Source organism: Octodon degus, unplaced genomic scaffold (genome assembly GCF_000260255.1).
Source record: "Octodon degus isolate 3935 unplaced genomic scaffold, OctDeg1.0 scaffold00072, whole genome shotgun sequence".
NCBI lineage: Eukaryota > Metazoa > Chordata > Mammalia > Rodentia > Octodontidae > Octodon > Octodon degus.
The window spans coordinates 2,211,870-2,236,238 of record NW_004524648.1 but is presented as its reverse complement, the minus strand read 5'-3'; the positions used below and the strand labels follow the sequence as shown (position 1 = coordinate 2,236,238).

General features: G+C 48.9%; 1 protein-coding gene across 1 annotated transcript in view; it reads left to right on the top strand.

Annotated features, from left to right (window-relative positions):
- Rph3al (rabphilin 3A like (without C2 domains)) overlaps positions 1-24,369 on the top strand; it is a 98,600-nt gene that overhangs the window by 29,526 nt on the left and 44,705 nt on the right. Inside the window, 1 exon segment of the mRNA XM_004635476.2 lies at positions 14,461-14,547. Coding sequence (XP_004635533.2) covers positions 14,461-14,547 — 87 coding nt within the window.

The window sequence follows — 24,369 nt, the reverse complement described above, 5'->3', positions numbered from 1 at the left end:
CAGTCCAGGCCTTGAAACTTCTGAACCCTCCCCCCCCCGGGTTACACAACCCCATTCATAGGTTTGATTAATTTGCTAGGACAGCTTACAGACAGATACAGACGAAGATGTATAGGGTGAAGCATGGGAGAAGGGATGGAGCTTCCATGCCTGTTCTGGGCACACCACCCTCCAGGAAACTTCTCTGTGCCCTGCTCTCCACAAACCACCAGAACCCAACCTGTTTGGGTTCATGTGAAGCCTGCATTACATACACATGATTGGTACAGTTTACTTTATTTTTATTTTTTTATCTTTTTGGCAGAACTGGGGATTGAACTCAGGCCCTTGTGCTTGCCAGGCAAGCGCTTATTCTACTGAGCCATCTCCCCGGCCCCACACACAAATGATTGATTGCATCACTGGCCATTGGTGACCAACTTAGTGTTCAGCTCCCTCTCCCCTCCTCTAAGGGAGATTCTTTAGTAGCATGCTGGTCTTTCTTATGACCCCAGCCCCTCCACCTGAGAGTCTTAGGGGTCACTAGCTACCTCATTACCATTCTCGACATTTATGTCATGGCAGACACCTAGGGCTTTAGAGCAAAAACACTGTAATGTCTTGTGTCTAGATGTCCCCTTAGTACTATGGATAACCACTAAGAAGATAACAGTGTACAATGTATTAATTATTGAAACTGTCCTATTAATCAGTTTTGAAACTGTCTCATTGATATTTCTCAATAAAATAAAAAATAGATGTCCCCTTAAAGCCTCATATGCTCGTAGGTGGTGCTTTTCAGAGCTGTCTGAATCTGGGGCATGTGATACTGGGGTTGAGGGGACATGATGCTAAATTAGTCCACTGATTGAAATCAGCATAGTTCTGGGCGAGATCACCCAAAAGACTGGTAAGCTTGTGGGATGAAAGGGAAAGGCAGGGCTGCTTGCTGCTTGCTGCCTTCTGCCTGTCATGCTAAGAACTTTTTTCTTCTGTGAGGCCCCTCTATTGTGCCACCCTGCCTTGAAGCCAGCTGACTGTGGGCTGAAACCTCTACAAACTGTGAGCTAAACTAAACTTTTCCTGCCTTAATGTTGGGTGTCAGGTATTTTGTCTCAGGAAAGAGAAAAGTAACCAAGATGAAGACCAAATATCCATTTCACAGTATCGCAGGCCCACAGACTGGTTGAATGTCCTGCACCTACAGGAGCTGGGATCAGCTCACCAGCCCAAGCTCCTTGTAGGGTGAGGCTGGTGCAGGTGCATCCCTCCCTTGCCCACGGTCAGGCTTCGTGATGGCCCTGGCAGAGGAGGCTCACGTGCAGCGTGGCCCAGGCACTGCTGAGCACAGCGGGGGGGCTTTCAAGATGCAGACTGCAGGGATGAGAAGTGCTCCAGCCCCCTCACTGGTGAGGTCTCTGAGAATCAGGCTCCCTTAGAGAACCAGGGCCAAGGGACTTCTGGGCAGCAGGTTTCTGTCTGAGGTTTCTGTAAAGCTGTGGTTGTTCGTACAGGCAGGGCCAGGTAGAGAAGTGGAGCTGGCTTTGTCCAGAGCTGCTTCTTCCCTGCACTCCTGTTCCTGGCACGGCCAGCATGTGTCAGGGAAGCAGCTGCCATCTGTCTTCAGGGGACAGCTCTCTCCTCTTGCTGTTTGCCTGGCTTCCCTCAGAACCAGGCCTATCCATCTCCTGGGCCAATAAGCATCTTTCCCTACAAATATGCAGATCTTGGAGTATAAGTGAGAGGAAGACTGGGAGTGAGCTCCACCCTCCATGTGATCACCTCTGTGACGCCCCACCCAGTACCCAAGCAACCTGGGCCTCAGTCCCATTTGTGCTATGAGTGAGACCCGTGGCAAGCCCACATGCCTCCTAGATGCTCTTGCTTCTTTATTTCCCTGTGGTGTTGAGGGTACAACCCCCCGCTTTGTAGATGCTAGGCAAGTGCACTGCCACTGAGCCAAGTCCCCAGCCAAGCGCCTGCTTTTATTGTTATAGATAGGGACCTGCCATTTCCTTCTTCTGTGAATTTGGCCAAGCACCCCACATCTCTGGGCCGTCCATGTCTCATCTGTAACATTCAGCTCATCAAGCCTCCCTCACAGGGCCATTGTGAAAGTCAACAAGATTAGTGTGATAATGATAATGTGTGTTGAGTGCTGAGGGTGGCACCCGGCATGGAGTAAGTGTTCAATAAATGGTAGCTATTAGCATTAATAGGCATTGTAACTCTGAGTAACCACATGGCGGGAAGCAAGATTAATGGGAGCCAGTTTCCTCCACCAGCTGGGCCTTCCCCTGCCCCAACTGCCTCCAGCCTACAAGTAATTGCATTCGGCAAAGTGAGGGAGGCGGGTTGTAGAACTGCAAGGCGCCATGGGACCATAATGGTTGACACGATTCTTAGTCCCCCAGTGATTCTGGTGGAGTCACACTAACCTGCGGCCTAGGGTCTGCATGGCTTAGGCCTGCGGAGCCCAGGCTGGTGGGGTGCAGGAGAAAGGGGGCTTCATTAAGGACTGGCAGGAGTTGATGAGTGCACCAGGATTCTGTGCCAGTCTGTGCTCAGGGCAGGGGCAAGTGTCTGTGCATGTTGATTCCTAGTCCTCTCATCGGTGGGGAGAATCACCCTCACCCTCTCCCACAGAGTCCCACAAGACCCAGGCTTTGCCTCTTTTTGTTTTAAGAAAACTATTCTGGAGTCTCCTGTGTGGTGCCCTGACAGAAGCTGCTGGCTTCTTTCCCTTTTCTCGGCGGCCTTCAGAGCAGCATCGCCTAACTCTTCAAAACCCAAGCAAGCTCATTTTTGATACGTGTGGGAGTCGTTCACATTCTTTTTTTCCACACTATTTGAAATTTCAAAATAACTGTTTCAAAAAAGTGAACATAGTCTGGCATGGTGGCCCATGACTGTAATCTTAGCTACTCAGAAAGCTGAGGCAGGAGTATTGAAAATCCAAAGCCAACCCGGGCAACTTAGAACACTTCTCAGTCAGTCATTACGTCTCAAGACATAGCTGAGTGCACCCTAGGTTTAATTCCCAGGACTGCAGAAAAACAACCAAGCAAACAAACAGACACCCACCTGTGGCGGACCACCAGGGATACTCCTTGAAGAGGAGCAGCTGTCTCCGTTTTGGTTGAACCTGGCCCTGTTTCCATGTATTGATGTGTAGAGAGCTGGCTAGGACTTTTCCTTATCCCTTCAGTTGGTCTTAAGCAGTGAAAATCAGTCTCACATGGTGTTGATTTTTAGTCCTTAAAGCAAAGAAGACAGAGCAGTGTTTCCCCTCCCCACAAACTCCCCCCAGCTCCCAAATAAACACGTGTGAGGCTGAGTGGGATGGAGAGCCGTGCTCCATGCTGTCAGCTGGGATTGAGTCTCAATATAAGAGGCTATGACTTCCCAGGACATAAAAGATTACCTGTCAGGGCTGAGACCCCGACCCTGGAACATTAGATACTACCTGCATTGCGTTATGCAGCTGCTCTTTCTGCACATCCTCCTCTGCATGTTGTAGAGGTGATTTCCGGTCTCCTACCTAGCCCAGCTCAGGGCACTCACCTACTTCCTGCCATTCTCAGTCACTCATCCTCAAGCTGCTTCTTTCTCCACAAATTAATAAGAGCCAGATTTGGCCCTGGACCAAGGCCTTTGTTCCAGTTAGCCATCATCACAGCCAGACTCAGAACCTGCTGGGCTCCCCACCATTTTGTTACATCATTGTGTCTTTATTTACATCATGAGTTGCGCTGGGAGTGGTAGATTAGAATTAACTCAATAGAATTTCAATAGATTTTTCATGGCATTACAAATATAAACTTCCTGGGCCACAACAAGGACCTGGAAGGACTCTGTACCTACCTAAACATAATGTTAACTGTGCCTGTCCCACTGCCTGTGTCCCGTCTTCAGGCCCCGTAGGTTCTGGTTCGCCTCAGAGAAGGGCCCAGATGAGTTGCAGACGTGCAGTCACAGCAGGCTCAAGCTCATGAGCAGCTTATCAGCCTCTGGGGCTGACTTCAGGCCTTCACCTGAGCTGGGCCACCTCTGAGAAGCCCCCCCTCGCACACACAGCTCCATGTCCCTTCCCTGCTCACAGGGTAACTCATGTCTCTGTGCATGCACAGAAATGATGCAGAGCCATCTTCCAGCCTTGCTCAGGATTCTGCTCTGTCTGATTGGGCCAGCATTCGTGTGCCTTGCCCCAGAGCTGTGCCTCGCTCTGGACACATAGCCAGCACTCACCTTGTCCCCCACAGTACCTGCCAAATGCATTAACTTCTTGAGACCAAGCTCTCTGTTCTGTTTTCTCCTTTGATTAGATTTTCTGTTTGGTGTTAAAACCTTCCCCTCAACAGCCAGTTGCCTGACCCCTCCCCTCTTGCCCTCACTCTTGGGAAACCCTCACTGCCTCCTCTGTGTTCCCGCTCCCCTGCAGCACTTCCCTTGGCCCCATCCAGCCACTAACACACCTTTGTTTCACCTGGTAGTTTCACCGTGTTTCTACCTGTCTAAGGCTCACTAGGACCAGGAAGAGTTAACAGAGGTGGGTGCAGGAGCACTGTCCCCCACCTGCCCTGCCCCAGCCAACTAGGTACCCTCCTTTCCTCCATCAGACACACACAGAGACCCAGGCACAGAAATGATCCAGATCCACACCAAACCACACCATGATACTTTGTTAAGTGCTCCAGGAATGTTAATCATCAGGCGCTGGTGCTGTTGCCCTTTTAACCTGCCTGTCCACTGGGGCTGCTGTGGTGACTCTGAGTGGCAGGTAGAGCACGGCATGCTTTGGAAATTGGCCCTGAAATCAACAGGAAATGTACTTCCTTCCAACTAGAAAAGGCCTTGGCTGGGGGCTGCCTTGGGCCTGGGACTTGCTTGTGGTCCCTGCCATCTCAGTGGCCACTCGGATGGTGGGAGAGGGGCCACTTAGTGGTGGCAGTGCAGGATTCCAGAAGCCTAGGGGAAGGAGAGGAGGCCTTGCATGGCTGATGCGCCTGGTACCGGCGGACAGGGTGGAGAGGCTGGAGGCTTCCTGGTCCCACTGGGGTGGGGTATGAAGAGAGACATTTCCTTTTGAAATGATTGTCCAGTGCCTCCCAGCATATGCAGCAAGCACAGGTGGTCAACATTTTTACCCCCCACCCCATTACTGTCAGTTGAACCCAGGGCTTTGCACTAAACTACAGCTCTAGGACTGGGGAGATAACTCAGCAGTCTGAGCACCTGCCTGGCAAGTGGGAGTCCCAGGTTTGATCCCTGGAACCACATGCCATGCCAGCCACAAAAACCAGGTGTGGGTGCACACGCCTGTAATCTTGGCACTGGGGAAGGTGAGATAAGAGGATCACTATGAGTCTGAGCTGCATAGCAAGACCCTGTACCAAATAAATAAAAGATTTAAAAAAAAAAAAAAAAAAAACCCTACATCTCTAACACTTCCACCTCCACTTTATTTTGAGACCAGGACTCATTAAGGTGCTAAATTGTCCAGGCCAGGCTTGCACTTGAAATTCTCCTGCTTCAGCCTCTCCAAGTGCAGGGATTATGGACATGCACCACCACGCCTGGCTGTAGTGAGCATTCTTAAAGCTGTGCCTTTCTGAGTGCTGTTGATGATGCCCTGGTAGGTGGTCAGGACAAGGTCTGGAACTCCATGTGCCTTCAGCCCTGCTGGCTGCCTGAGCCATGGCCTAATGCATGGGAAGAGGAGCCAGGCTGTGCCCCTCCCACTTGAGACTCACTGTTCTTCTGGAAGAGGCGCAGGCCACTGGAGCCACCCTGCCTTCACTCAGAGTGGGACGGTACAAGTTCAGTCCGGCAGGATCAGGGCAGTCAGGCCTGCCTAGAGCAGCCAGAGCCTATAGTGGAGTTCCAGCCAGAGCAGGATTCATGTCCCAGCTTCCGTGGTCATTAACCTCAGGCCTCAACTTCCTCATGTGTTAAACAGACACTAATGCCTACATGGCGGGTCATTGTGAAAATTAAGTAAGATTCTACACGAAATAGCCAGCTCAGTGTCTGGCATGGCGTAAGTATCTAATGAAGTATGTAGCTATTTATGGTGCACACAGTCTCTGAACTATGTCTTTAGAGTCGTGTGGCAGCAGGGCATAGGCTCCCAACATGGAGACCTGGTCAGCAATGTATCTCTGGGGTCAGGCAGGACTGAACCTGCCATCAGGGGCCGGTGGCCCTCTGACAGCATGGGAGGGGTGGTGCACCGGCCTGACGGCTTCTGTTTGAGCCATAGCTGATCATTCCTGTCTCCTGTCTGTCTGTGCACATGTGCTCAGCTTCTTAAGTTGTGCCTAATGGGCAAAAGTCCCTAGCTGGTCAAGAAATGAACTCAAGAGAAGTGATTTCTCCAAGCATTTGACGTAGGTTTCCTTTAAATGGGAATTCTACTTACCCACGTAAACATTTTTGTGTGTATTTATTTTATGGTACTGGACATGGAACCTAGAGCCTCACATATGCTAGACAAGCACTCTAGAACTGAGCCACATACCCAGTTCTTTTTGTGTGTATTTGTGTGTGTATTTAGTACAGGATCTACAGGGTCTCACTACGCAGATCAGACTTGTAGTGATCCTCCTCTTTTCAGCCTCTCAAGCGCTGGGATTACAGGCATGTGCCACCACGCCCAGTCTCAATCACCATCTCAATATGTACAGCACATCGGGGATTGAACCCTGGTCCCTGCATCTGCCTAAGTGGATGCTTTAATCTGCTGAGTTATCTGGCTGGCCCCCAGTTTGTTCTTTTTTAAAAAAAAAAATTATTTTGAGGCAAGTCTCAAATTGCCCAGGCTGGCCTCAAACTTGTGATCCTTCTGTCTGTTTCTAAGTAGCTGGAGTTACAAGTGTGCGCAACAACTTGACTTAGCCCAATTTACTATACATTTTGACCCATATCCTCCAAGGCAGCTTTCTATGTATAGGTAGACTTCTAAATCAATTAGGCATATATACATGTTTTATATGATGGAGCATCATACTATGCCACCTGTTTATGATAAGCTTTTTAATTTATTGTGCATACCGCTCCATTTCATTATATATATACAGCTTTGTCATGACTTTTGTCATTTTTTTCCAGTGTATATCAACATCACTTGTGTTACTAGTATAGATTTCTCTAAACACTGTAAGATTTTGCTTTTGCAGGTTTGATTTCTTGCCATCAGGAGCACAGTACATGGCTGAACTGCACACTGCAGTGTCATCTTCACGTGGCTGTGGGTGTGCAAAGAGCTTGTGTGTGTAGTGGGTCTTCGGTGGGTATGTGGCCAAGACCCCTGTCGGCACCATTTGCATCATGCTTCCTAATGAGACCCGGTCTTCACCACCACCTTCAACTCATTGAACTGTTGGAAAAGTCATCTTCCACCTGGATTTTACTAGTCTATATACTCCCCCATTCCATAATCCTCAAGGAGAAAGGATTATGACCTGCTCATCCTCAGAATTCCTCAGAGAACACTTCCTGACATACAGTGCTGGATAGACATTTGTTGAAATGAAGCACCACGTATTTTCAAATTAACCATCTTAAGCTGAGTGTGACAGTGCACAGTTGTAGTTCCAGCTACTTGAAATGCTGAGGCTGAGGCAGAAAGATCACTTAGGTTCAGGAGTTTGAGGCCACCTGGGCAACAGAGTAAGAATGTCTCCAAAAAAATTAATGGTAAATAAACAAATGCACCATCTTCATTATTCATTTCTGCAGGGCAGTGTGCATTTTTGGGATCTCCTTGTATAGAACATCTAAGTGGAATTCCATCCTTTTTGGTTGACAGAGCATCATGAGCGTGGCCTTCTGTGCAGTGAATGGTAATACCTGAGGGCCCATCCCAGTGTAAATGGCTGTTTGCCCAAGTACTGTGTGGTTCCAGACAGCTGTCCTGTGCGGTGGTAGGACTTGCTTTCAGTGGTTTCCTCTTTCACCTCTATCAGCACTGAGCCTCTCCCATCTTCTCCTCTGTGGCAGCTTGGGGAGCAGCTTGGTGGGAATCCGCATGGAATGGGTCAGGGAGCCCCCTGAAACCTTGAAGGCCCACCTGGTTGCAGAATGCCTGCTGTTTAGCGCTCCTGGTCCTGCAGGCCTCTTTCATGCTTTCTACCTCTTGGTTGCAACCTGGGAAGGGGAGATTCTTAGGTGGGGCACCCAGAGATTCCAGGTATAGCTGAAGAGGTCTGGATAAGGGGGAGCTTAGGGAGGGCACTTGATCAGATCTTAGAATGGGGCTGCACATACAGGCACCTGTGGGGAAGCATGTGGGCGTGGCCACATGTGGGTGGGGCAGAGGGCCCACAGGTCATCTCCTGCATGGCCTGACCAGCTGGATTCATGCTTTTATCCCAGACCCTGCTCCATGTGTGGCTCTTTCCTATCCAGCATCCCATCATCCACTAATCAGCACGTTGGTGTAGACATCAGTGTGCCTTCCCTGTGCTGCCCAGGGAGTGACTCCTGTCTCTGTGTGTCTTGTCTCTAGAAGATGGACATGTTAGGACCCCACCTCACCTTCTCAGTTGCAATGCTAGAAGTAGCTGCCACTTGCTCATTCCCTTATTCTGCAGTCAGGCACTGTGCCAGGCACAGGGAACAGGAACCAACATGGCCTCAGTCCTCTGGGAGCTGACAGCCAGGTGGGGAAGTGACAGTAGTCCCATTTCACAGAGCTGAAGGTAAACTGTAACCTTAACAGGGAAGAGGCAGAAGCCAATAACAGAAGTTACAACTGGGCAAGAAGTCAGAGAAAACTGCCTTGAGGGAGTGGTTATTTTGCTAAGGTCTGAGGGATGTTGAAGCTAATGAGGACATAGTGTGGTCAGCAGCATCCCACACAGTGGGTGCAGTATGTGTGAAGGCCCTGTGGCAGAAGCAGAGAAAGAACCAGAGCCTGAAGGAAGGCCAGCATGTCTGGACCTGGTGGGGAGTGAGACAGTGGCATGGAGGCCATGAGAAGAGAGGCTACAGTCTGGATAGGTGTCATGACCCATGTGAAAGGGGGTATTTTCCAAAGATGTACAGTACGAAGCAGTTTTTTAAACTGGCAGGCTGGGGAATGGCTTGAGTAGATTTCATCTTTTTTTTTTTTTTTTCTTTTCTTTTCTTTTTGAGACAGTCTCACTATGCAGCTTAGGCTGGCCTTGAGCTCACTTTGTAGCCCACCCAGGCTGGTCTTGAACTTACAACTATCCTCCTGCCTCTGCCTCCAAAGTGGTAAGATTACAGACATGTATGCCAGGCTAGATATGCATCTTGAAAAGATTGATTGGGCTGCTTATCAGGGACCAATTGGAGGGCAGCCAAAGAGGGGTGGGGACACCTACTAGAAGTCGCTTGGCATCGAAGCACAGATTGAGGAGGGTGACAGAGGGGCTCTGATGTGAGTCGGAGAGGCTTGATCTCTTCCACATGTGCTTTCTTTGAATACCACCTGCTTAGCGTTCAGTGTTGGAACCTGGAAAGAAAGACCAGACCCATGAGGGGAAAAGGCTCATTATTTTCTTATTGATCTGAGATTTAATAGAGCAACAATTATGTACTTTTCAAACCGGAGCATGCTATCTATTTTTTTTTTTTTTTTACCCTAGCTGTGTATGAGAACCCAGTTCCCCTCATCAGCTAGAGACTGCATGCCTCAGGTGCAGAGAGGGCCGGGAGACGCACTGCTGGTGGCCTGGGAATGGTGCAGTGCACAAGAGGGAGTGGCTGGGCCTTGTGGGAGCCTAGGTGAGGGACAGAGGGGACATCTGGGAAAGCCCTCACTGCCACCCTCTCTGCCTGAGGTGGAATCAGAGTGACTGTCTCCTGACCAACCAGGCCTTTACTGCTCCTGGCGCGCAGGCAGCACTGAACCCTCTGCTGGAGAAGGTGGGCTCCCCCATGCCAGGAGGCCAGGCCCCCAGTCCCTCCTCCCCACCCTCGCCTTCAGAGTGGAGCTGACCACAGCCTTTGACTTCCATCTCTGGAAGGTGACCCATGCTGTCCCTGTTCTCGGCTGGCTGGCTGGCTGGCTGGCTGGTTGGCTGGCTGCATGAGCCGGGTCTGTGGGTGGAGGACAGGATGCTACTCCGGCACGCTCTCCTAGTTTCTCTTCTTGCCCTTAACTGCACAGATGCTTAATCAAGCAGACAGTGTTTACCAAAAGTATGTGCACACTCATCCTTTAAAACTCTGCTTACTTGTCACTCCTGCCAAGCACCCGGCACCCCTTCGCCTTGGCAGCCTCCAGGCAAGCTGTGGTGCATTGCAGAGTGCAAAGAGTCCTGGGCCCTGCCCTGTTCTTTCAGGTCCTCCACCCTGGGATTAGTGAATTGGGTTGGGGCCTCAGGAGGAACATGTGAGGTTTAGCAGCTGAGTACCTGATAAGAACTTAACATGACTAAGATATTGTTCCATTTTATTAAATTGTCATTAATTTTTTTTTTGTGTGTGTGTGGTGCTGAGGATTGAACCTGAGACCTTGAACATGCTAGGCTAGTGCTCTGTCACTGAGCTGTATCCCCAACCTCTAATTTCCCTTTAAATAACAATCTGTGGCGTGCCATGCCGGCCCCACCACCGGGGTGTGCTAAGACTGGCAGTTGAGAGATTGAGACTGGGTATGGTGGTGCCCGCCTGTAATCCTGTCACTTGGGAAGCTGTAAATAGGAGAATCACTACAAGTCTGATCTATGTAGTAAGACTCTGAGTACCCTGTAGACCCTGCCCTGAATAAAAAAAAAAAAAAAAAAAAAAAAAATCTGTGGCTTTCTACTATTGCATTCAGGTAGAGGAGAACAGTACAAGGTTTTAGACAAGGCACAAGGGGTATCCCTAATAACGGTGAGCGGCATTTATTGAGCACCTGGTGTGTGGGGGTTGCTTTTCATAATCTTCACAGCAACCCTAAAGGATAAATATTACCCAGTTTTACAGATGAGAACATCTTATGTGAACAGGCTTTGAACCGCTTGCCCAGGAGCCCTCTCAGGCCTTAGCATCATGCCCACTGCCTCAGGATGAGGTGAGAACAGTGTTTCAGGAACATGACATGGATGACAGTCAGGGTGGGGGGTGTGAGCACCCAGGAGGACTGGGAACTCGAAGTGACGCCAGGGTAGAAATGATCGTGCATTTTGAGGGCTCTCAACATGAAAAGCCCAGTCTGGCACAGGGTTTCCATGGGCTGAGTGTTTGTACCACTACCACCCCCAGTCCATGTGTTGAAACTCTCACTCAAGTAGGATGATATTTGGAGGTGAGACCTTTGAGAGGTAGATTGTGGTTAGGTGAAGTCATGACAATCGAGTCCCCATGATGGGTCTGGTGCTTTTATAAAAACTGAGACCAGGAGGAAAGCCCAGCCATGCTGCCACCCTCCTCTGGAGCTTCAGGCCTCCAGAACTGTGGTGGAGAAATTCACCACCTAGTCTAAGGCATTCTTGTTACAACAGGCTGAGCAGACTGAGATTCCCCTGGCTTTGTGTTCTACAGGGTGGCAACCAGGCTGTGCAGGCCATGGGCCTGGGCTTCCTGTCTGTGGCTAGAAAGCTCTCCCATCCTCCTGATAGCTCAAGGCAGAGCCAGATTCTGGCCTAGAAGCACATCAGGAAGCAGGTGAGCAGGTCCCTGCCATACCCGTGTCCATAGTAAAATCTTATGCCAGGATCAACTTAGGTCACTTTTGCCTAGGCAATTGCGAGCCACCAACCATCTGAGCAGAACCAGTCCCCTTGTTTGTGTGGGTCCTGGTGTACCAGTGTCTTAGTTACTCTTCTCTCATTGCTGGGACAAATACCTGACACCCAAAATGAAGGAAGGAAAGGTTTATTTAGCTCACAGTCACGGGAGGTTTCAGTCCATACTCAGCTGGGTCCAAGGCAGAGCAGCAGAAAACAACCTGGCAAAGAGCAAGAGTGCAAGGGAGGAGTAGCAGCAGCTCAAGCAGCTAGCTTCTCTTCCCTCCTTACATTGTAATGCAAATTACCTGCCGCAGGGCAAGTGCAGCATCCACACCCACAATAGTCAATCACCCCCAAGACTGCATGAGGCTTTGGGGGGACAACTATACACAAACCATAACAACCAGTCACTTCCTAAATGGTAATTTTATATTTTATTCTACCTGATTTTCAAGACCACTCTTATTCAACAGCCTAAGGAGGGGAAGAGTGCTCTGTGCTTTAGGGTGAGCTGTGAGCCCCATAAGTATGTAAAGAATACAGCAGGAAAATCTGGCCTCTCTGAAGGCCACACATATTTTCACATTTGCAATATGTGTAGAGGAGACAGTAGGAGCTAACACGGAATACAAAGCCAGCCACCGTCCGCACCTCCTTCCTCTCCCCTTTACCAAAGGAAGAGAGGCCTGTGGTATGTGTCTTGAAGTTCCTGTTGTGGGTTGATGGAAATCCTACTCTGGAGCAAGGAGGGTGGGGTTGTGGAAGGTTAAGAAGAGGCAGATTCGAGAGGAAGGCCAAATACAGTCCAGAGATGTAGGCTGCTGGTCCCTGGAGAGGCTCAGTCCTCGCCTGGCAAAGGTCTCAAACCCTTGGGCCAGCTATGGTGGTGCATACCTTGAAATCCCAACTATTGAGAAGGCTGAGGCAGGGTCAAAAGTAGAAAGCCCCCCTCAAAAAAAAAAAAAAAAAAAGAAGGCCAGCCCGGGCAATTTAGTGAGAGCCTATCTCAAATAAGAAATAATTTTTAAAAGGGCAGGGCTGAATGTGATGGTACACACCTGTAATCTCAACTTGCAGGCTGAGGCAGAAAGATTACCAAGAGTTCAAGACCAACCTAGGCTGTATAGTGAGTTCGAGGGCAACCTGAAATACATAACAAGACCCTATCTCAAAAAAAACCCAACCAAACAATGAACTAATTAATTAAAATTAAATTTCAGAAGGGCTGGGAGGTAGCTCAGTAGTAGAGCATTTTTTTAGAATACATAAGGCCCTGGGCGTAGAACTCCAAAAAACAAGTAAAAGAGAGATCCCAAACCTAGGACTTGCACAGAGGTGTCCCCTCCACCTGCTGTGAGGGCCACAAGAGCTGGCAGGGCAGCAGGCAGCGGTGGTCAGCATGGACAATGCATAGGAGACCCTCCACAAGGTGTGGGACCCAGCAAAGACGCCAACTCTAGGGTCTTCCTGAGAGCTGGAAGGGGTCCCTGATGATGACCAGAACCTGCACTGGGCTTTCCTGCAGGCCCAGACGGATGGGAGCTTGGAAAAGAGTCCATTTTATTTGGAGAAATTAAGAAGTGACATTTCTCGCACCTGAGCCTTGGGTGGCAGCCAGTCTGTACCCCTATAAATGTGTCATAGCCTCCTTTCCATGAGCTCCAGCTCCCTCCTTCCTGCAGCACTGGGCTCAGCCACCCAATCAAGCTGGTGACACATGCTTTGGGAAGCCAAGTTAGTGACATTTTCCTCTCCGGGAGAGGTGTGCTTCTTGCTCAGTTGGCAGCCTGTAGAAAAGGCCAAGCAACTGATCTAGCCCTCCCTGGGGGCGGGGGGAGCTGGAGAGGGTCCTCCCCCCACCTCCCTCCATCCCCACCCCCCTGCAGGGACTGGAGGCTCTGAGCGCACCCCCCACCACCACTGAATCGCAGCCCCAACAAATCCATCCCTGCCTCCAGTGTGTTTATCCTGGCCTTTCTCATTGTGGCTTGTTGCTGTGCCTTTAGGGGAAGCAAAATATGTATTTAGAAGTTAAGAACTTAAACACCTCTGCAGAAGGAGAACATGAGACTCCAGCTTCTGCCTATGTGTGTGTCCCAGAGGATATAATGTAACTGTTCCAAAGCCAGCCTGAACCCCATCCTTACTGGCTGAGTGATCTGGAGCAGATTTGCAAATTCCTAAATTCTTACACATCCCAGATTCCTCACCTGGGGAACGGACCAGTGCTACAGGATTTGGGTCCTGGGACCATCAAGGGAGGGGACTTGACAATGAAGTACATGCTCAAGCTGTCACTGGTATTGCCTAGTGTCTTCTAACCTGTCATGCCCACGTGTGTCATTTGCATGGTGATGCAGGAGTGCACGGAGGACAGTACATCCTGCTCCGGTTTCCAGGTAGCCACACAATCTGCCACTTGAAGGCCGCATCACATTCTGTTTGCCTGAATCTTCCCAGGGTATTGGTATTGGAGTTATTTCCAGTTCTTTGCAGCTGAAAATGATGCAGCTGTGACTATCAGCGAGCTTAATTTTTGGATGTGGTCCTAACCGAACTTAATTCTGGGGATGGAATCTGTGGCAAAGAGATCCACAGATGGGGCTCATCCACTATGCCCCAAAGTCTCCCAGGGGTTGCTGGGTGATTTATGCCTTGTGAGTGGTCTGTCTTAGTAGCCAAAAGCTAAAGCCACCCATCCCTTGGAAGATGAAGAGGTGTCTCTTCATTACAGTTATCCAAGCCCGTCAGTCTAGGAGGAAGTACTGACAGGCGTGTGTCCTCTCTCTTGTAGAAAGTCTGCACCAAGTGTGGGATCGAGGCCTCTCCTGGCCAGAAGCGGCCCCTGTGGCTATGTAAGATCTGCAGTGAGCAAAGAGAGGTAGGGGTTCCCGGTGGCAGGGAAGGTGGGCTGGACTGTACCTGGGCAGCGTTGATATTGGGGAAGGGTTTCCTGGCAGGGGCTTCTCTGGGAGGTCAAGGAGTAACCCCCCTGGGGGTGCCAGGGAGAAGGGTGGGAGGGGCAGCTGCTAGCTTGGTTATCTTCCGTGTGTGGAGGTGGTCGTAGGCCTGGCTCTGCCTGTGAAGCCTGTGGTTTGGGAGGGCAGCCCTGAGTGGATGTGCAGGTGCCGTTTAGAGGGGGCTGTCATAGTAGCTTGGCTGAGTCAAGGGTTTGCTAAGCTCTCAGGACTTAGCTCCTTATGTCTGTGTGTTTCTTTCCTCCTTACATAACCCCATAGGTAGATATCCCTTTTTCCTGGTAGGGAAATGGGGACACGCGAGGCTAAGGGACTGGGGCCGCTGAGCAGGTGCGGCTGGGGACAAAGTGCAACCACTGTCTGCCTGGTGCTGCTATCCCCAGATTCCCTCCTAGTGTAACCCTGGTGCTGACCCCGTTGTAGGAAAGGAACTGAAGGTCATGGGGACTCTAGGAAGTAGCAGAGGGACTACAGTGGGGCCTGGCCCTGTTGTCCTGACCCCAAGCCCAGGACCTTCCTCACTGCACCAAGGTCAGAATGGAACCAAAGAGCAGGATAAGATTTGTAGCCTCCACAAGCTGTGCAAGAGGAGCAGCCCGTGGCTTGCCAGATACGGATGTAGCTTTCCCTTGTTGTGCTTGGTGCTTGATGTGTGCATTTCATTTGAGGATCCATAAAATGTCTTTAGTTCTGGAAAGTCCTCAGGATAACATCCTTGAATATCGCTCTGCTGCCATTCCATCTTTCTTCTAGAAACCCTACATTTAAAACTTTTCGGTCCATCTTGTATAGCTCCCAGCTGCTGTCCTTGCTGAGTGTTATTTTGACTCCCTCCAGGGGGTGTTGGGGCCCCCCAGGGCAGAGCCAGGCATCCACAGGGTGGTGGGATTATCCCAGAGCCCTGCTGTCTGTGCAGCCGCCTGCCCATCTTTTCACCTGCCCACCAGCCTCCAGCCTTTTTTCCCAGATGGGAAACTCCCTCACCAGCCCCAATTTATTGTCTCGGCTCTGGTCTCCTGCCTCCCATGGGATGCTTTAAATCCCTGTATCCTTGGTAGGCCAGTCTCCCAGCTGCTTCTATCTGCTTCTGGGCCTAGATCTCTGAAGACAGCCTTTGGTTCCTCAAAATAGTGAGCAGTTTGAGTTCCAGGTCCACTGAGATATATATCTTGACTTTGAACACCAATAAGTTGACTTCTTGGCATTTTTATTTTTAATATTTCCATTTGAAAAAAATATTTCCGTCTCTCACTGCTCTGAGTGTGGAAGAATAAGGTAGCAGGCAGGGACCTCAACCTCCTCCACCTCCTGGAGGTCCCTGGTTCCTCATGCCCAAGTGGCAGTGATAATGCCAACTTCTGAAGCTGCTACGAGAATTCTATGAGCTCTTTTTTTTTTCCTGTATTTTTAAGGAAAGGTCTACAGGGTGTTCAGAGTCTCACTACTAGATCCGACTTGTAGTGATCCGCCTGTTTACAGCCTCCCAAGAGCTGGGAATACAGGCGCACACCACCACACCCGGTCTCAATTGCTGTCTCAGCATGCCCCGGAGGCTGGGCAGGCCTGGGAATCAAACACCCCCCACCCCCCTCACCCCTGTTTAATCTGCTGAGCTATTTGGCCAGCCCTTCCATGAGCTCATTAAATTGTACAAAATATCTGGCACTCTAGATGCATCCCACCTGCACCCCTGTCAGAAAACTCCCCTTTGAATCTGAGGTCTTTCTGGTGTTTGGGGAGGGAGGACCCCTTTTAAGATGCAGGTTTTCCCTATCCACAAGGAATGAAATACCTTTACAACATTGCCTTGTAGGGAGACACCTCAGTAGGGTGGAATGCCGGTCACAGATGAGCTGTGGGAGGTCAGAGGTCAAGGAGATCTCAAAGGAAAGAAGCAGATGGGAGGAAAGGCAAATTTCACAAACTTAATCATTCTGTGGAGGGCTGCTGAGGCCGCTGCCCTGGCCAACCGCATCACGAGTTACCTTCACCCATTTCAATACTCAGAGCTACCACCTGCGGGGAGCACCCCAGCCCCTCCTAATCACCAGTGCTCTGGTGCCCAGAAAAGTCCAAAATAGCTTAGGATGAATTTTCTTATCTTTCCTAAAGCAAAGAATATGAAGCTGTGCATTATGCTATCAGTTTGTCCTTGAATTTCTAGAGGCCGATGAAACTTAACAAGATCAGGAATGTCCCCTCATACAGCACCAGGCACTGCATGGATGGCTAGCAGGAGTGGATGGGGCTCTGAACATCCGAGTGGAGCCACACCCACATGTGTGGTTATGGGTCTGTGGGTGCCATACCCAGGTGCTGGAGTGTCCAGTCTGCCCATGGGGTGGGAGAGAACAGGGTAATTGGGTTCCTCATGCCTTTTTTCCTCCTCTAGAAAAATATCTAATCATCACCAAGAGATAACTAAATAGAAAGGGCATTTAAAATGTCAGATTTTCAGCACCATGTGTAGCTCAGCCTAAGATTCTGATAAGAATGTAGAACTCTGTCCAACAGCAAAAGCCAAATCCTAATGGAAGAACTTGGGTTTTCCGATGGTACTTCTGTTACCACTCTGCCCAGGCAGTTTTATATTCCTTTCTCTTTAGTGCGTCACCTCCATCATCTCTGGCTGTAATTAGAAGTTATTTTCCTGGAGCGAGCTGAGTGCTGGGTGAAATGATCCTGAGCCGTCAGGTTGGCACTGCTGCCTCGTTATGCTCTTGGATGATGCAGCCTCGGTCCCGCTGCTCTTGAGGAGTTTACAACCTAATGCATTCATTCATTCAGACATTCAACACATTTATTGGACATCTTCTATATACCAGGCAAAATAGCTCTTCCTATGGGAGAAAGATCACAAACAGAGTAGTTAAGTGCTGCAGCCTCATAAGGAGCTTAAGACCAAGGGGAGATGGAAGAGGGGCTGTTTTACATGAGGACCAGAGATGGTTCATTAAGGAACATTTACAATATGTAGAAAAGCCTAAAATTAAAAAAAAAAAAAACTTATAGATGCTGGGGCTGGTGAGATGGCTCAGTGGTCTAAAGCACCTACTTAGAACAAGCTTAACAAAGCACAGGGACCGTGGTTCAATCCCCCAGCACCACATGCCAGCCAGCCCCGCCCCCTGGTGGCCTGAGCTGGCCACACACAGACACAAAATAAATAAATAAATAAATAAATAAATAAATAAATATTAAAAACAAACAAACAAACTTATAGATGCTAATAGCCAGAGATAACTGTAGTTAACATTTTAGCATATTTAATTCCAACCTTTTTGTTTTGGTTTGGTTTTTTTTGTCTTTTTGAGACAGGGTCTTGTTATGCAGTTCAGGCTTGGCGTGAGCTCACTTTGTAGCCCAGGCTGGCCTGGAACTCACAGGGATCTCTGGGATTACAGAGATGTACCACCATGCTTGGGTAATTCCAACCTTTTTCTGTGTCCTTTTTCTTTATATTATTGAATCTGTGTTTTAAAATTAATATTATATTATAAATCTTTCCCAGTGTCATCAAAACTCTTCTATGTGCATATTCTTCTAATTTAGGACATTTAAGTTGTTTTCATTTCTTTTTCTTACTAATAACTGGGTTCATAGCTCCTTGCCTACTTTTGTTTGTTTGTTTTTTATTTTGTGGATTTGTTTTTATTGACTGGGATTTAGGGTATGGGGTGGGAAATGTCACCTTGGGGCACTCCCCATGCCTGCCCCCAGGGAATGTCCTTTCTAAGCCTCCTGGGATGTTCTTTGAAGCTTTTCCTTTTTTCTTAATACTCTCAGCAGCCTCCTCAGGCCCACTACTGAGTGGCTCTTTCTTGGAAGAAAATTTTCTTTTTTTCTTGGGGACACTTCTGGCTGCCTCTTCTGGTTCACTACCTGTTTCCTCCTTGGGTAAAGATTTCTTCTTCTTTTTGGGTGGACTACCTTTTGTTTTGTTTTATTTATTTATTTCTTCCAGTGCTAAGGATTGAACCCAGGAACTCACACGTGGTAACAAAGGATTCTTTTGTGGAGCTGCCCCCTCTGCTACTTAGCCTACATTTTAGATTATACCCTCAGAATGGATTCCTGAAAGGAAAAAACAAACATTTGGTGTGGGTCTTTTCTTTTAAATCTTTACTTATGTATTCTTTTGTTTCTATTTGTCTTTTTTTTTTTTTTTTTTAAGGAACCGGGGATTGAACTCAGGCCCTTGCACTTGCCAGGCGAGCACTTATTTTACGGAGTCATCTGCCTGGCCCCTGTATTCTTTTGTTGTTGCTGCTGCTGCTGTAATTTAGGCTGGCCTTGACTCACTGTATAGACATGGCTGGTCTCAAACTTGTGATAATCCTCCTGTCTCAGTCCCCCAAGTGCTGGGATTACAGGAACCCCACACCTGACCTCTTATACATTTTGAATTTATTATTATTATCTCATAAGTAACTGGTATATGATTTGCTGCAATTTTTAAGAATAAGGACACAGTAGTTTTCTGAGCTCTTTGCTATCTGATAATTACCTTTATACAAAAAAACTTGGCTGATAATATAATTGGTCATAATTTTTCTGTTGCAAGTTGTTGTTTTCCCCCTTTACCTTCTAAGCACATAAAAAAAACAAAAAAAAAAAAAAACCACTATCAGAGAGTTGGCAAATGAAACAATTAGGAGAACTGGTACCTGGGGAAGGCGAAATAATAGCAAAGCTATGAAAGAGACTTAAGATAAGGGGCTTTTAATTGATTAATTGGAAGGTGGAAGAGGAGGAATAGAAACCAAATTGGACAAATAGGGCCTGGGGATGGGGGGAAGAGCAGGAAAATTAGGAAAAGAACCAAAGGAATTACTTTTCTTTCTAAAAATAAGGAATATTATTAATGGATTATAAAACTCCCTTGAGCAATATGCCTTGTGATTCCCAGTCATGGCCACACATTTCCTTGCCATTTGTTTCTTGTGAATTGTTTTTATGGTTTATTGGTAGGGTTTTTTGTTTGATGTTTTAGTTTTTGGTGCTGGGGATAGAACCCAGGGTCTTATGCATGCCAGGCAAGTGCTCTACCACTGAGCTACACCCCTAGCCCAGTTTTTTATTTTTGACTCCTTGTTGGTGCTCCCAAGGGCCTGGCCTCTGATTTACTGTCTCCCAGCTATCATGAATATGCCCACCTTTGTGACCACACCAAACTACAGCATTTGCCTATTAGCTGCATCCCTTTCCTGGCTGTGCACGCCAGCATTCTATCTCTGACTTCCAGCCGCCCCTGTCCACTTCCCTTCCCTCAGCAGGCCGGCGTAGCCACTTTGCTTGGTTTCCTGGTCAGTGAATTCATAAACTCTGACATGTGTTCAAGATATAAAGAAATCAGAAAGGCAGGGAAGCGGGCCTGAGTGAGCTGGTTAGATCAGGCTCTGGGGGGAGGCCTGGCACCCACAGGTGCAGCCCAGACAACTACAGAGTGTGGTCACAAAGGAGGGGCGAGAAGGCAGAACAGGCCTAAGGCTCAACATGGTGATGTTAAAGACAACATCAGAGAAGTCTGAAACCAGACTTATATTTTTATTCTGTCTTAAATAACCTGTTGGAGGTTATATTCAGAAATTTTTGCTTTGTTCCCAGCTTTCTGATTTCCTACTACTGGGGGGCCTGGCCTTAGCTCAGTTGTTTAAGTGGCTGCTTCCACAAAGCTGTCAGCCTCAGGTTGCTGTAGTTCGATCCCCACAACACTTCAGCCAGCCAAACCACCCCTGAGGGCATTCGGAGGAAAAAAAAAAAAACCCTGATTTCCTACTACTTTGAAAGTTGTGTCTCAGGGTTCAATCCCTGGTCCTGCATGCTGTACCGGCCCCACCCCAGGGTGTGCCCCAAGACCGGGGTGGTGGCTCACACCTGTAATCACATGGCTGGGGAGATTAAAGGCGGGAGGATCACTGTAAGTCTGAGCTGCATAGTAAGACCTTGTACCAAAAACATTAAAAAATTAAATTAAATTAAAATTAAAACAAGGAAAAAGAATCATAATAAAACAGACCCACCAGCTGCTGCCACCCAAGCCAAGAAATGGATCATCACCAGGCCTGGGTTTGAATGTGACACAAATAAGACGAAACCCTGGGCATCTGTCTGCACATGGCTTCTTTTATTCAACATTATGATTTGAAATTCACTGTGTTGACGCACATGGCTGTGTTCCCTGCTGTCACTGCTGTCTGTAATCCCCTGCTTGGCCTTTCTAACAAGGATCATTTCCGTGACTCCCTGTTCCTGTGTTATTAGCAATAATTTGCCTCTCACCATTCTTGCCTCTGAGAACAGCACATAGAAGAATTTCTCCAGAAATTAGGCTTGAGAGCATTTCTCTTGAGCCTTGACTTGTGCTCATGTTCAACCTCAGGACATATTTACCAGTTATTTTCCAAAGCAGCCTTGCCAGTTCATGTTCCTGTGAGCAGAGGACAGGAGTCCCCTTTCTAGCCATGTCTGTCTTCTCCTTGGTCATCGTTTCTACCCCCACTTGCCCCGAATGCAGATCTCGCTTCTGCTCTGTCCTCCCTGGTTTCCTTGTGGGCCTCCATTTTCCCCCTAATTCTGCCTGTTTCTTCCTTTGGCTGTGTTTCACAAAAGGTCTGTCTTTATCTTTCCAACACCCCGAACAACTGTCTAATCTTCCCTGAAACCTGGCGTGCATGTTCACTCGTGTGAAATGTTTTCAGTCTTCTCACTTTATCTAAATCTTCTGAGTGGTCCATGCCCTCCCGACTTCTGTGACAGTTTTCCCAGCCCCCACATGTCTCCATTCATCCATCTTTTGCTGCACTGAGCTCAGCAGACCAGGACAGATCCAGAGGGGACAGGCAAATTTCTCACTGCCCTTTCCCGTTGGGATTTCACCTGTAGCACTATGCTCCTGGAAACTTTAGTCCTGCAACCTGGCCCCCAAGAGCCACGGGAGGCAAAGGAGTGCATCCCCCAATATGTGCTGCTCTGTCTTTAGTCCTTTCCCTGTCAGAGTCACATCTCTTAGGGATCATGGCAGAGCTGGAAGGGGAGGACAGCCCCTGGTAGCACAGAAACCTGCAGCTCTGCTGAGCCAGGAAGTCCCCCTGGGTGCTTTACACACTGTACCTGCACTGTGGCCTGGGGCTGTCACCTCCCACAGAGGGGAGCCTGGCTGCAGGTGTGTTATCATTCCCTTCTGAGCTGGTGTCTTCTCCTCCTCCTCTTTCTTGGGTGTGTTGCTTAAGTCTGGGAGAGACCACACTGGGGAGCTTATTAAATGCTCCAGCCCAGAAAACTCACTTCATGTATTGTTTGGCCTTTCTTCCCCATCTACTGAGAAGAAAAAAAAGAACAGTGACTCACTTAAAGTTGTCCTGTAATCAGTGGAAACGTTAGTTGAAATCTAGATTCCCCAGGACTCTAGAAACCATTCCTTCTGCCTCTGGAAGGCTTCCGAGGACCTAGGCTTTGTTACCTGAGGGGGTGAACTAGCAAGGGGTGAAGACCAATTTGTGAGTAATTGAAAGCTGATTAATACAATTAAGGCGTCCTTCTCTGTTCAGCGCTTGCATGGCATTCTCGATGTCACATGCATCCTGATTACCACTCAGTGGAGGCCCAGCTGCAGCTAACACTTGCTCTATCTCCTGCGGTGTTTTGCATATAAAGGTGCTCAGGAGATGTTTGTTGATTGAAAGAGAAATTTCAAAAAAAATGTCCCTGCTCTGATCACTTTGGAGCCTTTTCCCAGCAAGGTGCTTTTGATTTTCCTGGCGTCTTATCAAAAGGTAAGCCTGGCTGTGGCTCCACAGTGCCCACTGATGTTGGTTGAGTCCCTATTCCTTTCTAGTCACCGCTATGGCTTGTTGATTGACAAAAGAATTTGTGGAATAACAAAGTGGCTTTACAACTGTTTGGGGGTGTTTTTTGGCTTGAAATACTGGGGATTGCCATGGTAGGCATGTGCTCTACTGCTCAGCTACTTCCCCAGACCTTTTAATTTCTTGTAAGACAGAGTCTTGATAGTTTCTCCAGGCTGGAGTCAAATTTGCCATTCTCCTGACTCAGCCTCTGAAGTAGCTGGGAATACGGCTGCTGCACCTAGCTATGGGTGATCTTGAAATTGTCTCCAACCCCCCTCCCCCCACAACCTGGAAGTGATCAATGGAGCCTGCTACTGGGAGATTCTTCCTCAGTCCAGCTTGCAGACCTGCAGAGGGCCTGGGGACCAAGAGTTCCCCTCTCCAGCCGGCCCAACCCAGTGTCCTTGGCACCTTATGCCTAGGACCATGGCCTGTGCTTACCGCAAGCTGCCATCTGCCTCTTCACGTTCGTTCTCTCCTAGTCCTGCTATTCCTTGCAGCTTGGGTTTTTGCTACAAACAGCTTTGCCAGAGCCCCCCTCCGCAGGCCCCTGAGTGTGCTCAGGCGTGGGTGGCCAGTGCTGGAGTGGGTAGCTGCCTGAGCGCCCTGCCATCTGTGCCTGGCTCACTTTGAGCTGCTGTTGGGGCATCCCTGGGGGACCCGGATGGTCACACTTCCTCAGTGTGTTTGTCGCCTCCCACACCACTGCTGCTTTGCCAAGCAGGCCCACTGTCAGCACTGCCTCTTAGCCTCCCACACACATACAAGTGGTGGCAGGAGGAAGGAAGCTCCTGGCACCCACAGGGCCCCGGGGCAGTCTGCCTAGCATGGGCCACCCCTCAATTGGGCTGAGCCACTCCTGCCTTTATCCCCAACCTTGTTCAGGGTGCCTACCTGATCCTCTGTCGTGGAGAACCCATCCTGGGAGATGCTAGCAGAACCAAGAAGGGACTAACTTCATTACCACACTGTTGATGTCCTTGGAGCTAGTTGTCCATACCATGTGTACCAAAGTAGTGCAGTTATTAACAGAAGACATTAGCTGGGCGTCTGCTCTGACCCAGGTGGTGAATATTTCTCATCTTCACAGGAGCCCAGTGAGGTACATAAAAGATCAATCTCTATCTCAGTTGGAGAAACCAAGGCTTAAAAAAAAAAATGGAGGTTACTTGCTGTTATAGTCAAAGTTTGCAAGGGAGATGATGCAGGACGCATAATTTATAGAATTATTTTATACCAAGAGAGCACAGGAAATCTGTCCACATGCTAAGACCCAAAGAATCCCATGGTAATGTTCTGTATGAGTCCAGATGAAGACCTGGAGCCCATAACAGTGCCCTCATGAGTCCAGCTGGAGGCCAGCGGACCATGACAATGTCTCCTGCAGGCCTGTTTCACAGATCTGTGCTTAGAAGACCCAAAGGTCAGCAGTGGAAGCTAGAAAAATTTGTGCCAGTGGGATGAAGGATCTATGCAGGCTGAGGGATCTGCACTGGAGCCAGGAAGCACTACTGAGTAAGGACCAGAGCTCCCCGCAAAGTACCACAGCCATCCTCAGCAACAGTGAGTCTGTATCAGGAAAGTCAACATGACAAGCTGCTCCAGGACCCTGAGCAGTGCGCCATCTTCCCCTCCAGAGCCAGGAGGTGATGCTCAAAGTAAGGACCAGAGCTCCTCCAAAGTGAACCACAGCCATTCTCATTAACAATAAGGTCCCGAGCTCCTTCAACAATGAGCACAGAGCTGGTGAGATGGCTCAGTGGTCTAAAGCACCTACTTAGAACAAGCTAAGCTAAACAAAGCACAGGGACCGAGGTTCAATCCCCCAGCACCACATGCCAGCCAGCCCCGCCCCCTGGTGGGCTGAGCTGGCCA